General features: G+C 47.0%; 3 protein-coding genes across 3 annotated transcripts in view; 2 read left to right on the forward strand and 1 right to left on the reverse strand.

The window, feature by feature from the left end:
* Positions 1-831, forward strand: part of BDV14DRAFT_194052 (uncharacterized protein) — a gene marked incomplete at both ends in the record, with an annotated part of 5,378 nt that extends 4,547 nt beyond the window's left edge. The window contains 2 exons of the mRNA XM_073771874.1: positions 20-171; positions 277-831. Of these exons, the coding sequence (XP_073622086.1) occupies positions 20-171; positions 277-831 (707 nt within the window). The remainder of the gene's footprint in view (positions 1-19; positions 172-276) is intronic.
* A 5,078-nt stretch (positions 832-5,909) lies between these two features.
* On the reverse strand, positions 5,910-6,627 carry BDV14DRAFT_205994 (uncharacterized protein; the record flags this gene model as incomplete). The annotated part of the gene is made up of 2 exons (XM_073774826.1): positions 5,910-6,208; positions 6,270-6,627. The coding sequence occupies 2 exons, from the start codon at positions 6,625-6,627 to the stop codon at positions 5,910-5,912; spliced, it is 657 nt and encodes a 218-aa protein (XP_073622087.1).
* Positions 6,628-9,843: 3,216 nt separating this feature from the next.
* On the forward strand, positions 9,844-12,549 carry BDV14DRAFT_205995 (putative kinesin light chain; the record flags this gene model as incomplete). Its single annotated transcript, XM_073774827.1, has 2 exons — positions 9,844-10,858; positions 10,917-12,549. Coding segments are annotated over 2 exons (2,648 nt in total), but the record flags the coding sequence as incomplete, so codon positions are not given.
* Positions 12,550-12,599: the final 50 nt, after the last annotated feature.

Raw genomic sequence — 12,599 nt, forward strand, 5'->3', positions numbered from 1 at the left:
CCTCTATCATGGGCGGCAGAGAATGGACATGAGGCAATTGTCAAGCTTCTTCTTAAGACGGGAAAGGTAGACGTGGATTCCAAGGACTCTCAATATGGTCAAACACCTCTATCATGGGCTGCAGAGAAGGGACATGAGGCAACTGTCAAGCTTCTCCTTGAGACAGGAAAGGTTAATGTGGATTCCAAGGACTCTCAGTCAGGTGCAACACCTTTATTATGGGCTGCACAAAAGGGACATGATGCAATTATTAAGCTTCTCCTTGAGACAGGAAAGGTAGATGTGAATTCCAAGGACTCTCAGTCAGGTGGAACACCTCTATCATGGGCTGCACGTTATGGACATGAGGCAGTTGCTAAGCTTCTCCTTGAAACTAAAAACATGGACGTGGATTCCCAGGACTCTCAGGCAGGTCGAACACCTCTATCATGGGCTGCAGGATATGGACATGCAGCATTTGTGAGGCTTCTCCTTGAAACTGGCAAGGTAGATGTGAATTCCCGTGACTTTCATGCAGGTCGAACACCTCTATTATGGACTGCACGTTATGGACATGAGGCAGTTGTCAAGCTTCTCCTTGAGACAGGAAAGGTGGATGTGGATTCCAAGGACTCTCAGTCAGGTGGAACACCTCTATCATGGGCTGCACGTTATGGTCATGAGGCAGTTGCTAAGCTTCTCCTTGAAACTAAAAACGTGGACGTGGATTCCCAGGACTCTCAGGCAGGTCAAACACCTCTATCATGGGCTGCACGTTATGGACATAAGGCAGTTGTGAAGCTTCTTGAAAGTGAAAAAATGGAGGTGGATTCCAAGGATTTTGGGTACTGAACATGTCGGATGAAGCCACCAGAGTCTTGCCTAAGCTTCCGTTGAGGCTTCGCTAGTGGTGGCTTGGCAGGTTAATTGACTGTTAGGCTGCACTTCTTGACAAATAGCTCTTACATGGGCTTCAATGGGTGGACATAAGGCGCTGTACACCTGTATCTATCATCTTTTCATTAAGTAGCCAAGTCTACGAGTTCGCTCACCCAGTCAATATTCACTTAGTTCTCTCTGTCATAAAGCTACTTTCTCTCACCAACCGTAGGTTTTACTATAAAGTGTTATTATTGGAGCAGATGCCTACGGCTTGGGTACTGCCACCGACACTTGCGAACCTCCACAACGGTGTGCTGCGGAAGAGGGACTACTTAGACCCTAACACCTACCGCCCGATTGTACTCCGGAGCACCATTGGGAAGGCACTAGAGGCAGTGATAAGGGCCATATTAGCCACCTGGTGGAAGAATACGGCCTGCTCCCAGAGCACCATGTAGGGGGCTGCCGCGGCCTGTCCTGCGAGCATGTCGTGCACCTACTACACGAACAGATATAGGCAGCAGGGCGCTAAGGGGATATGGTGGCAACATTACTTGTTCAGACGTCAGCATCGCGTATGATAACGTTTCCCACCATATCCATAACCTCGGGGACATCCAATGGCCATTACTGATTGGGTAATCAGCTGCATGGCGAACCGCACAACAAGGATCCGATTTGCGGAAAGGGCAGGTGAGGAACACGAGATGGCCACAGGAATACCGTAACGGTTTTTGCTATCGCCGATTCTGTACCTATTCTACAACGCTGATATGATTGAGGACCTACCTTCGACCGCCAGGATGTTCTGGTTCAAGGGTATGTCAACAATATCTGTATTCTGACATGAGGGAAGACTGCGCGTGGTAAGTACGAAACTCTACGCCAGATACATGCAAAGGCAGATAACATGGGAGGCCAGGCACGCATTCAAGTTCTCGCCGACTAAGTACGGTCTCATGAAAATGATACGCCAAGCGGCCCCAGTTTTGCGTAACCCGCGGTGACCTCCGGGTGCTACGGGAGTGGAGCGGCCATCTAATCAGCAGCGACAATGGGAGGCGGCTCAAGAGCTTAATCGAACGCTCCCCCTACATGGAACGGGGATAAAGCCAACAGCAGACCTCCGATACATAGGCGTCTGGTTAGACCCTAGCGTCCGGATCACGGCCTACCTCAAGCAGCTGCAGGTTTAAGCCATCAAACTGAACTCCATCGCGGGCTCTACCTGGGGTATACCAGACTGCCACCTACGAAAGATGTATACGGCGGTCCTCGCCCCGCAGCTTTACTTTGGCTGCTCGGCCGGGGCCAGAGCAACTCTCCCTGTCTACCGGATAAATTCGACGCCAGCGCTCTATCGAGAGTCAGGGCTCACGTCAGCAGAGATTGAGCTAGACCACATCGCTGCTTCAGCCGCAACCCGCCTCCGCCGTCTAGTCCCGCGCCACCCCCTCCACAAGAGAGCCACCAAAATTGCCTGGTCAGGACTACAAACCAGCTGCTTCTCACGCCGGGTACTGGCTCAACCCAAGTCAAAACGGCTAAACCCACTCCAACATGCCCCCTAGCTTCCACAGGAGACCAGGGAAGCTGCCCTACTAAGAATCAAAGTCCCCGTGCAGACCAAGAAGCAGGCGGCCGCTAGATTCCGGGAATTCTACGCCTCTCTCCCGCATACTGATATAAAGGTCTTTTCAGATGGCTCGAAGCTAGCCAATGGTATGGCAGATGCCGGATTTGCTCTGTACCAATGTGGGAGACTTCTTCTCCAGTCTTTCTTCCCTTTGGGTCCGAACAAGGAGGTCTTTGATGCTGAAGCTGAGGCATCCCTAGCCGGAGTTTGAGCAGCTTTTAAACTTGATACAGCTCGCTTGCAACAATGGGTTTGATTTATTTCTTTTAAGTGTAAATAATATTGGCAAAGAAGGATGACTATGCCGCTTAATCTAAATGAGAGGAGGAGCACTTTGTGAGGACAAAGCAACTCTCCGAATATGATTTCATATGGCCTGTCACCCCACCTACTTGGCTCTGATTGCCGCGGTGGCCCCTGCCGCACCTTTGGCTCCGCTAGACAGCGGAAGTACCGTTAGTAGAGTAAGCACGGCATCTGACGCCTACGTCGGTCTAGACGGCTCATAAGGGTGAAAATGTTAGTCTCAGTTTCGGATTGAAATGGCGAGAATATACATGGCGGTGTATAATAAGCAATTAAAAGGACAGGCGGTGCCGCAAAAAACATTGAAGTATTCTAACTACGAAGATTACGAGCATTTCTTCAACATTTTAACAAGACTGTGAGCTTTTAACCGAAATAAGTACAGGTATCAAAGATTTGGATAGTTCCACGAGCTTTCCTCTTGTTGGTGGGATGGACACCCTAAGTCTTTCAGAGCCTGCTCAAAAGCCGACGCATCCTTCCTCGTCCTCTACCACCATATCCCCCCATTCTAACCTCATGAATGAAAGTTTCTATATCCCTGAAGAAGAGGAATTATTCAGTACTTTGCTGGGAAAAGAATCATCTATAGGAACAGATTAGCATTATAGTTTGGCAAATTTTAAGAGGACGGTCAAAGGTATGTTAGTTGTCAAATTTAAGTATACCACTAACATGATGGGATATATAGTTTCACAGCGACGTTGCTCTGAAGCATTCACCATTATCATATCTAAACCAGATCTGTTAGAGGAAGATATTCAACTCAGAGCAGCATCCCAGACAGTGTCCAGCCAGCAAGCGAATCCCAAGGGGGAAACCAGACAAGAAGTGGGTGGGCCCAGAAGTGAAATTTCCTATTCCAAGACACGCATCGCGTATGTAAGAAGAGTTAGTCAAAAAGCAAAGCAGCACAGAAAACGCGCGATGCAGTGGCAGTTTGCACTAAAAGGCTAGTTTGGGTGCAATAGAGACATGTATTGCTTTTTTGCTATAACTAGCTAGGTTCTTAGCGAACGCCTGTTGGCTAAATAAGTAATATGGTTGGAATAACTTTGACGCTTATATTACTTTCTCTTGAATTTCCATCTATGTACCTGATTATCAGGTTATCTACAAGTATTAATTATTCGATAGCACTTCTATTCCCTTTCTTAGATTGGCATGAAGACGATGGATAGTGGACTTGATTTGGGCATTGATCTGAAGCCGACATGCCGCCGAAGGCTAGTGATCAAAATGGCAATACTTAGACAAGTGACCAACCTCCCATCCATGACGGTCAACAATCGCGCCCCTTTCAACATGCGCCCCTTTCAACAAGGCACCAGTCTCGACAGATCCTACGCGAACAATGCCCGTAGCAACCACCGCGTCTGCGAAGAGCCCAAAAGCCTTAAGTGGAAGAGGCAACAGTCAGACAGGCAATTTTATAAGTGGCCTCGAGCTTGCTCTACATCGCCATCCAAGGATGATTCTTCTACTGCCATCTGTTCTTAGTTTGTGTTATTACCACTTGATAACCAGCTACAATTCCTTTCATGGCTTTTTAAGGATGCTTTACAGCATTGCATGTCTAATCTTTCACCAACAGTATACAGAGATGGAGATGCGCGAGCAACTAGTTGCTCAAGTCCCTAGGATAAGACTCTACAAAGTTCGATCATTGGCAAGGAGTCCCGGAGAAGTTCAAGGAGGGGCATGACATGGTCCACGGAAGAGGAAATCCTTCTACTAAAGCTAAGGAAAGTTAAGAAGTGGTCTTGTGCAGAAATCACAAGCCTATTCTTAAAGAAATATCCAGGGAGAACTTGAGGCGCGATCCAGGTGTACTGGAGTACAACCCTGAGCAAGAAAGGGGACTAACACTTTATAATAAGATATCCTTGTCTCCATCCCAAAAGCTCAAATATTTACATAAAACCAGAATACCATTGAATATAATTGCTTATTCATTGGTACGGAGAAATAAATATTATTCTTGTGGAATCCAGTAGACTTAAAGCACATAATTTTTCGTAGAAAATGCTATATATTTTACTCTATTACTACCGTTTGATTTTATTAGGGTAAGGGAAAATAACATTTTACAAAGCCCGCCAATAACAGACATTAATCTACATCTTGAAATCGAGATCACGCGCTTATAGTACATCCAGTGTAACTAGAAGCTCAGAGAGAAGCAAGATGTCGACGAAGCAGAATATTATAAGGTTGGCCGTGTTGGTGGTAAGGTACGCGTAGGCGAACAGCGTGAGTCTTATTCCCACTGTCTTGTTCTCTTGACTCGCCGTGGTGATGGTGCCTTCTTCTGGCTCTCTTGCTCCTGCCTGGCCATGATGCTAACCCTATCTATCATTTCTTGGATGCCACAGCTTGTGTGCTGCATTAGCAGCTTGTCGCTCTATTACATAAGGAGTTGCTGGGTAGGCGGGATATTATCTTCCTTTATGATAAGGGAGGGCGTCTTGGTTGGGCAGGGTGTCTTGCCAGGGGCAGTCTTAAGAGTCCCGTGGACGTATCGCAGGATAATGGAATAACAAGGGGCCAGACTTGAGACAGGGAAACTGTTACTCCAACATCAATAACAAGTAAAAGGGGGCCTATTATGGCAGCTGCCACTTTGATTCACTAGGAATTAGCTTTGGATGAAGGAAGTACAGCCGAGGCTATTTACTGAAGTTTGCCCTTCGATTAAAGTCCACAAGTCAAACTACGGGGCAGTGGATATATCTAGTTGTTCTTTATTATGAGAGGACAAAGCAGCTTGAAGCTTAAGAGATACAAGGATTAAGAGATTTTGGCCTAAAGTAGTATCATTGAATTTCCTAGAAGCTGGTATATCTTGGCAACTTGGCATCATCCACAGAGAATGACGGTTTCTCTTAACCGAGCTTATCATTCTATCCTGCCTAGTAGCATTGCATGAAACTCTGAGTCTGTCACATTCCTGTTGGAGATCTCTTCAGCGCTGCTGCCTAAAGCGGTAACTAATCCAGCTACCTGTAGGGGTAGAAAAGAAAATTTTCATAAATAGATAGACCATGAATCTGCCATTCATCTCTATAGCTCCGTTCTCCTATGGCCGCGGCCCTCCCAACGATTTCTAAACGTAGGATCGCTTTATTGAAGAAAGCCCTTCATCCTTCAACAGCACCTCAAAACTTTTCTTAAACTTGTCTTCCGCAAATTCCAGCTCCTCGGCGCCTTTCTCGATTATAGCATCAGTATATTCTTTCTTGTGCACCAGGTCGTCATCAAGTCCAAACTCTATCCGACATTGTCGCTTCTCTATGTCATTCAGCTTCTGAAACGAGATATGAAGCACTTCCTCATAATAGCGAATAGCGACAATGGCAAAGTAGAGATTTAGAACCCGCTTTAGGTTGTTGAAGTCATCTGTAACTAGTGGCTTTGATTACCATACATGTAGATTTCCATCATTTTATAGTAAGCTAAAACTTACCTTTGTCCCGGCGTTCCTTGGCTTTTTTAACTTCTTCAACCCACAACCTCTCACCCTCGCACCATGTAAGAGCAGCACCCGCAGCCCCTCCAACGACTACAGCGGAAGTAGCGAAGCCGCCTGTGACCCAAGTGTGTATAGGCAAGGCAGGGAAGAAATTACAGCCACCGGCATAGACGACGAGAGCTAGACCACCCGTGATATCCTGCCATGTTTGAACCTCGCTATCGTGCTGACGCTTAATAGCTGCGAGCAGGTTATCCAGGTTCTCTTCCACAATGGAATTTACCCTCATCATGTCCCTCATCACCTGTGATGTTATATGGAGAGGCCCCGCGTTGATATCGGTCATTGCCATGCTTGCTGAAGGGTCCGTCTGCTGTGGGTTCGAGGCTGTATGATTGCTTAGAACAATAGGATGATTCTATTATAGGCAGGATATAACCCTGAAGGGCATACAAAGGTGAGGCGAACCACGAGATGACTCACCTTTCTTGACGACAATAGAGTTTAAGCCAGCCAATATATCATTCATGATACTTTCAAATACGACCATAGGATTTCCAAGCCGTTGATAATTAGTGTTTCTGTCGTGGGCCAAGGCTTTGTGATGGGTTTCATTCTCCTGGACGAGAGCATCTACCTGTGTAGTCCCTATTAGAGCCAAGACTAAGAGAATATTAATAACCCTTACAGCACTGCTAAGCTTGAATATGCTCTCCAATGTGGCTCTTGTTTGGTCTATGTTAATCTTCTGGGCTTGGTTTCCCCCACCTTGGCCGGACTGGCTTGACTATGCACGACCCTTCTGTTAAGTGGTCGTGCCAGCTTTGGGTCCAGGGCCCTGAGATTGTAACTCAAGAGGAATGTTTGAGTTTTTATGTTGCTGGTTCTCTGCCTGGAACTGCCGTCCTAAACGATCTGCTGTGACCACGGCTTGCTTCCCGAAGTCCAGTAGCGCCTTGATGGAGAATCTAGATTTGGTGAACAACTAATAAGTACGTATCTACTTCTTAAGATTATTGGGGAACTTACCTTCAACCAGTTAAGGGCTTAGGGGGAACATGAACCCTAGCTTTTATTTTGCATTTCCATTCCTCTTTTATCTCGTAATGGGAAATTTTGATGCGCATGTTAGGGGCTAGATCTTCATCGAATCCATATAGAACCACCACGATCGGGAATGTCTTCTCTCTTTCGAAGAAGACCTTGACGGTAGGTTTAATGATTGCATTCCAGAGACCCCAACCACGCTGTGGGGCATCTTCGTGGAAGAGTTTGAGGCTCCGGTGGCGAAATTGAATCTAGACATGACACTGCATTAGCAGAAGAAATATCATATGATATTGATCCGCTGAATCTAATCCACCAGTCGCATACCGAGATTGGAACAATCTTTGTCCGGTCATTTCGTCTAGAGGGTGTAACACTTTCCAGTGCCCAGTCGGGCTCTAACTCTTTTACATTGAAATTTCGACACAGCTTGGTATTTTTCTTTGTGCTTTCATCTATTTTGCTGTCATGCTAGCAGCATAGGCAAAGCAGTAGATGATTATTAGGAGCCTCTGTGAGTTGTTGACATGTTGCACCGTTTGATAATAATATAATCCCAAGTAGATTTAAAGCTGACAACCAGACGACCAAGTCCTTATGACCATATTTACCCTTCCTCTCTCCCTGCCCGATAAGCCTGGCATGTATTACTGGCATTATGTAGTCATCTAAGCAAGCGGTTAATAAGACAACTAATAAGATTTGGCCTCGTCATCCCCTCCACCCCCATCTTCTCTAGAGATCTTTCCGTCAACCCAATTGACCTCGGGATCAAACACTCCAACCTCTTTTAACCTGAGGACTTTTATTCTATCTCTTTTCTATTTTCCTTTTGCAAAGTTCTTATCGAAGCCTTAATTCAATTACCAGAGCCCGCATGCATACCGATCTCACGACACGACCAATCTCCAAGCCAGAGCCTAAGCTGACAACCCCAGCAGACGATGGCAGTCCTGAGGCGTTTAATATCGTGCAGATTTAAGATATCTGGTCAGATCTTGAAGTCTGTAGGGCTTCCGCAGCGTGGAATTTGAGTTCCTACTTGAAGCAAACGAGGTGCTTAGGCTCTGATAAAGACGAATTTGAATCACCTGCATGTGCGTTCTAGAGATTTCAAGTCCTGCCAAACTCATCTACTTCTATTATGGACCTACTCACCAACGCACAACATATCTAGTGATGGGATTAACACGAGAAACCCTTACACGTTCAAATTGGCGAGCCAAAATCGACAAGGATGATTTAAGGCGTGACCTATTGGAAATGAAAACGATACTAGACTTTATAGCGGGTCGGGATAATGCTAGCTCTATGGCCTTGTCGTGGGGTATTGCTTCGGTTCTGTAAGCCACTGCACACATATCCGATGGCATAATGGTTTAAGCTAATTCAAGTCACGAATTAGAACAGGACTGACGGCCGCCGCGGGGACGATAATACTAACAGCAAATCCAGTTATGTACAAAGCATTTCTAGCAATTTCCTTCCTCAGTTCAGGTGTCTCCATGAAACAATGTTACACAGAGGTTCGGAAATGGATGGTTTTGAGAAGTTGCCATCAAACCGTTCAGCAGTTGTTGGATGCAATTGAGGATGGAACCCTTGAGGGCAGGATGCTGTTGTCTTAGAAGGGGGAGGTTTTCGTATATTGTTGAGGATTGGTAGGCAATATATAGTTACGGCCATTTCAGCCTAATATCCGCGTACTCAATGTAGTAAATAGAAGAAGACGTAAAAAATCACATTTGCATGGGTTTCATATTGAGGAGAAGATCTAAAGCTCCCTAGCTGGCAGCTAAATACTTATGTAGAAGGAATATCTCCAAGTTAGTACGAAGAGAACAAAGGACTTCATTGTTGACTACCTTACAGTGCCTCGCACAACCGCCCTGTCCACCAAGAACTCCGTAATCTTGCTTCCCAAACCCTCAGCTGGCAGCACTAGTCCGTAAACAATTAGATAAGAATTAAGACTTCTCGGCAGACTAGACCTGGTTTCGTAATTTCGTGAAATTTCGTCCTGCTCTTCCTATTGTCCCATCTACGTGACTTTCTGCGCGCAACCGTATTTGGACCTGTCTTTGCCGAAGTAGCTTCTAGAAGGTTCCTTCTTGCAAACGTGACAAACAGCAGAGGCACGGGGTGGTAACCAACAACGCAAACGCGAGTCAGGATAGGAACACCCGTTCTCAACTACAGTCTGTCCTTAAATGGGCAAGTTGATTGCCTACGTAGCTCAACTGGTCGTGCTATTTCAAGAACCTTATATAACCAGTTGCTGGCTGCCTCAATGCACTAAAATGATTTGATGGCGGCATCCGCACTGCCCCTCTTCTGGGCGGCTATTGCAGCCATGTGGTTGGCGAGGAGAGATTGTGAGGCTGTGAACACAACTGCCTCAGCTTCCCCAAACTTCAGCTCTGCTTACCCCTTCCATCTCCCGGCCTACTTATTGGAAAGCTTGAGATAGCAAATCTGCTCAAGTCTCTATCCAAAACCCATTCAAACCCCATGCTGCGAAATGCGACCGAAAAGCCGCACCGATTTCGCGATCGCGATTATCTGCGCCCTTCCTCTGGAGGCGGAAGCAGTCGAAGCTCTTTTTGATGAACACTATGACCGACTGGGCAAATACTATGGCAAACAGCGGGGCGACGCTAATGCATATATAAATGGAAGGATTGGCAAGCACGATGTGGTGCTGTGCTACATGTCTGGAATGGGCAAGGGAAGTGCAGCAGGCGTTGCGTCCAGCCTGCTATTCAGCTACCCAGGCGTCAGGCTTGCTTTAGTTGTTGGGATCTGCGGAGGCGCCCCACCGCCACCAGCGTATCAAGAGATCTTCCTTGGTGATGTGATTATCAGTGATTCGGTGATTGAGTATGACTTTGGCAGACAGTACCCTGGTGGGCTTCAACGGAAGACGGGGGTCAAGGACACGCTGGGCAGGCCGGGTCGGGAGATTCGAGCTCTCCTCAACGGCCTTCGTGCGGAGAATGCTTGCAGGGAACTCCAGAATCAGGCGCAACAGTATCTTCACTCTCTTCAACAAACAGAGGGCAAGTGGTGGTGTCCAGGGGTTAATGATATGCTCTTTAAGGCCTCCTATCTTCATCGGCATTCCAATCATGCTTTACTTCCGTGTTCCTGTTTTGGAGGAGACTCACCAGATCAGATTTGTGAGAAGGCGTTAGGGAAGGACTGCGATGACCTTGGTTGTGACAAAGGCCATCAGATCCGATGTCGAGAGGCCTCGGAAGCAAGACCAACCTCCATATATATTGGACCCATTGCTTCTGCGGACACGGTCATGAAGTCTGGACAGCATCGGGATGAAATTGTTGGAAGAGAGAAGGTGATTGGCTTTGAAATGGAGGGGGCAGGGGTATGGGACCATGTTCCATGTATTATTATTAAGGGGGTGTGCGACTATTGCGACAGCCATAAGAGCAAGGTGTGGCAGGCATATGCAGCCGCGACCGGAGCATCGGTGGCAAAGGCTTTCTTGGAGTACTGGATGCCGGCAAACCACCAAGGTTAGTGGACCCACTAGTAAGACGTTGGCGCTGTTAAAATAGCTTATGGTCTTGATAGACGCGAGCAAACATTGCCACGTGATGATTCCCTTTGCGAGAAATCGGCATTTCGTGGGCCGCCAGGAGGAGATTGAGAAGATCAATGATTCAATCACTGTGCCAGATGGACCGAGAAAGCTTGCCATCACCGGACTGGGCGGTGTGGGAAAGACCCAAATTGCACTGGAGCTAGCGTACCGCATGCGAGACAGAGAGCCTGGATGTTCAATCTTCTGGGTCCCGTGCACCAGCTACGAGGCCATTGAACAGGCCTACATGAGCATTGCACAAATGGTGGGGCTCCATGGTGTGGAGCCAGCAAAGGTGAAAGAGCGTCTCAAGACTTACTTTAGCCAAACCGACGAGAAGTGGGTCCTGATTTTCGACAATGCAGATGATATGGAGATGTGGATCAATGGCAGCCCTACAGCACCGCCACTCAAGAATATAATCCCTCAAAGTGGGAATGGCCATACACTCTTCACATCCCGCAACCGACAGCTTGCACTCAAGCTGGCATCACTAAATGTAGTCTCTGTTCCTGATGTTGACCAAAGAACTGCCAAGGAGATACTACAAAACCTACTAATTCGGAAAGATCTGCTCCAAGATAATCATGTGACAAACACACTCCTCGAGCAGCTTGCTTTCCTGCCTCTGGCAATTAGTCAAGCCACAGCTTACATTAATCACAACGACATTGCCTTGACAACATATATATCCTTGCTGGGCGAGCAAGAGAGGAGCACAATAGAACTGCTCAGCGAGGAGTTTGAGGATGATGGACGCTATGCAGAGATTCAGAACCCAGTGGCCACAACCTGGCTAATCTCCTTTCTGCAGATTCAGCAAGTGGACAAACTAGCCAGTGACTACTTGTCGTTCATGTCTTGCATTAATCCACGGGATATACCACAGTCAATTCTTCCATTGACAACATCAACCAAAAGAGGAGTAGAAGCATTAGGTCTACTACAAGCATACTCCTTTATAAGCGCACAGGTTGATAATAGCAATCTTAGTCTTCATCGACTTGTGCATCTCGTTACTCGAAATTGGTTAAGAGAAAGAGAGACCTTTAAGAGCTGGGTAGAGACAGCCGCCAAACAATTGGACAAGGTTTTTCCAAATAGGAACGACAATAATCGACAGACATGGAGGGACTACCTATCTCATGCACTGTGCCTGGTGGATATTCCAGAATTCCAGGCACACCAGGACAACTACCATAACTTTCTTGCAAGAATAGGAGGCTGCCTGGAAAGAGATGGCAGATATAGCGAGGCGGAGATTATATTTCGAAATGTCCTTGAAACGCAAGAAAGAGCATGCGGACTAGAGGATCCTGATACTCTTACCAGTCTTAGTGAGCTTGGATGGGTACTTGCACAACAGGGCAAGTATGCAGAGGCAGAGGCCATGCACCAACAAGCATTTAAAGGTCGTGAGAAGGTCCTTGGTCCTGAGCATCCGGGTACTCTTACCAGTGTCAGCCAGCTTGGTTCAGTTCTTGCACAACAGGGCAAGTACAAGGACGCAGAGGCCATGCATCAACAAGCACTTGAAGGTTACAAGAAGGTCCTTGGTCCTGAGCATCCTGATACTCGTACCAGTGTCAGCCAGCTTGGTTCAGTTCTTGCACGACAGGGCAAGTATGCAGAGGCAGAGGCCATGCACCACCAAGCACTTAAAGGTCGTGAGA

Source organism: Aspergillus stella-maris (genome assembly GCF_047715825.1).
Source record: "Aspergillus stella-maris strain CBS 113639 unplaced genomic scaffold BDV14scaffold_113, whole genome shotgun sequence".
NCBI lineage: Eukaryota > Fungi > Ascomycota > Eurotiomycetes > Eurotiales > Aspergillaceae > Aspergillus > Aspergillus stella-maris.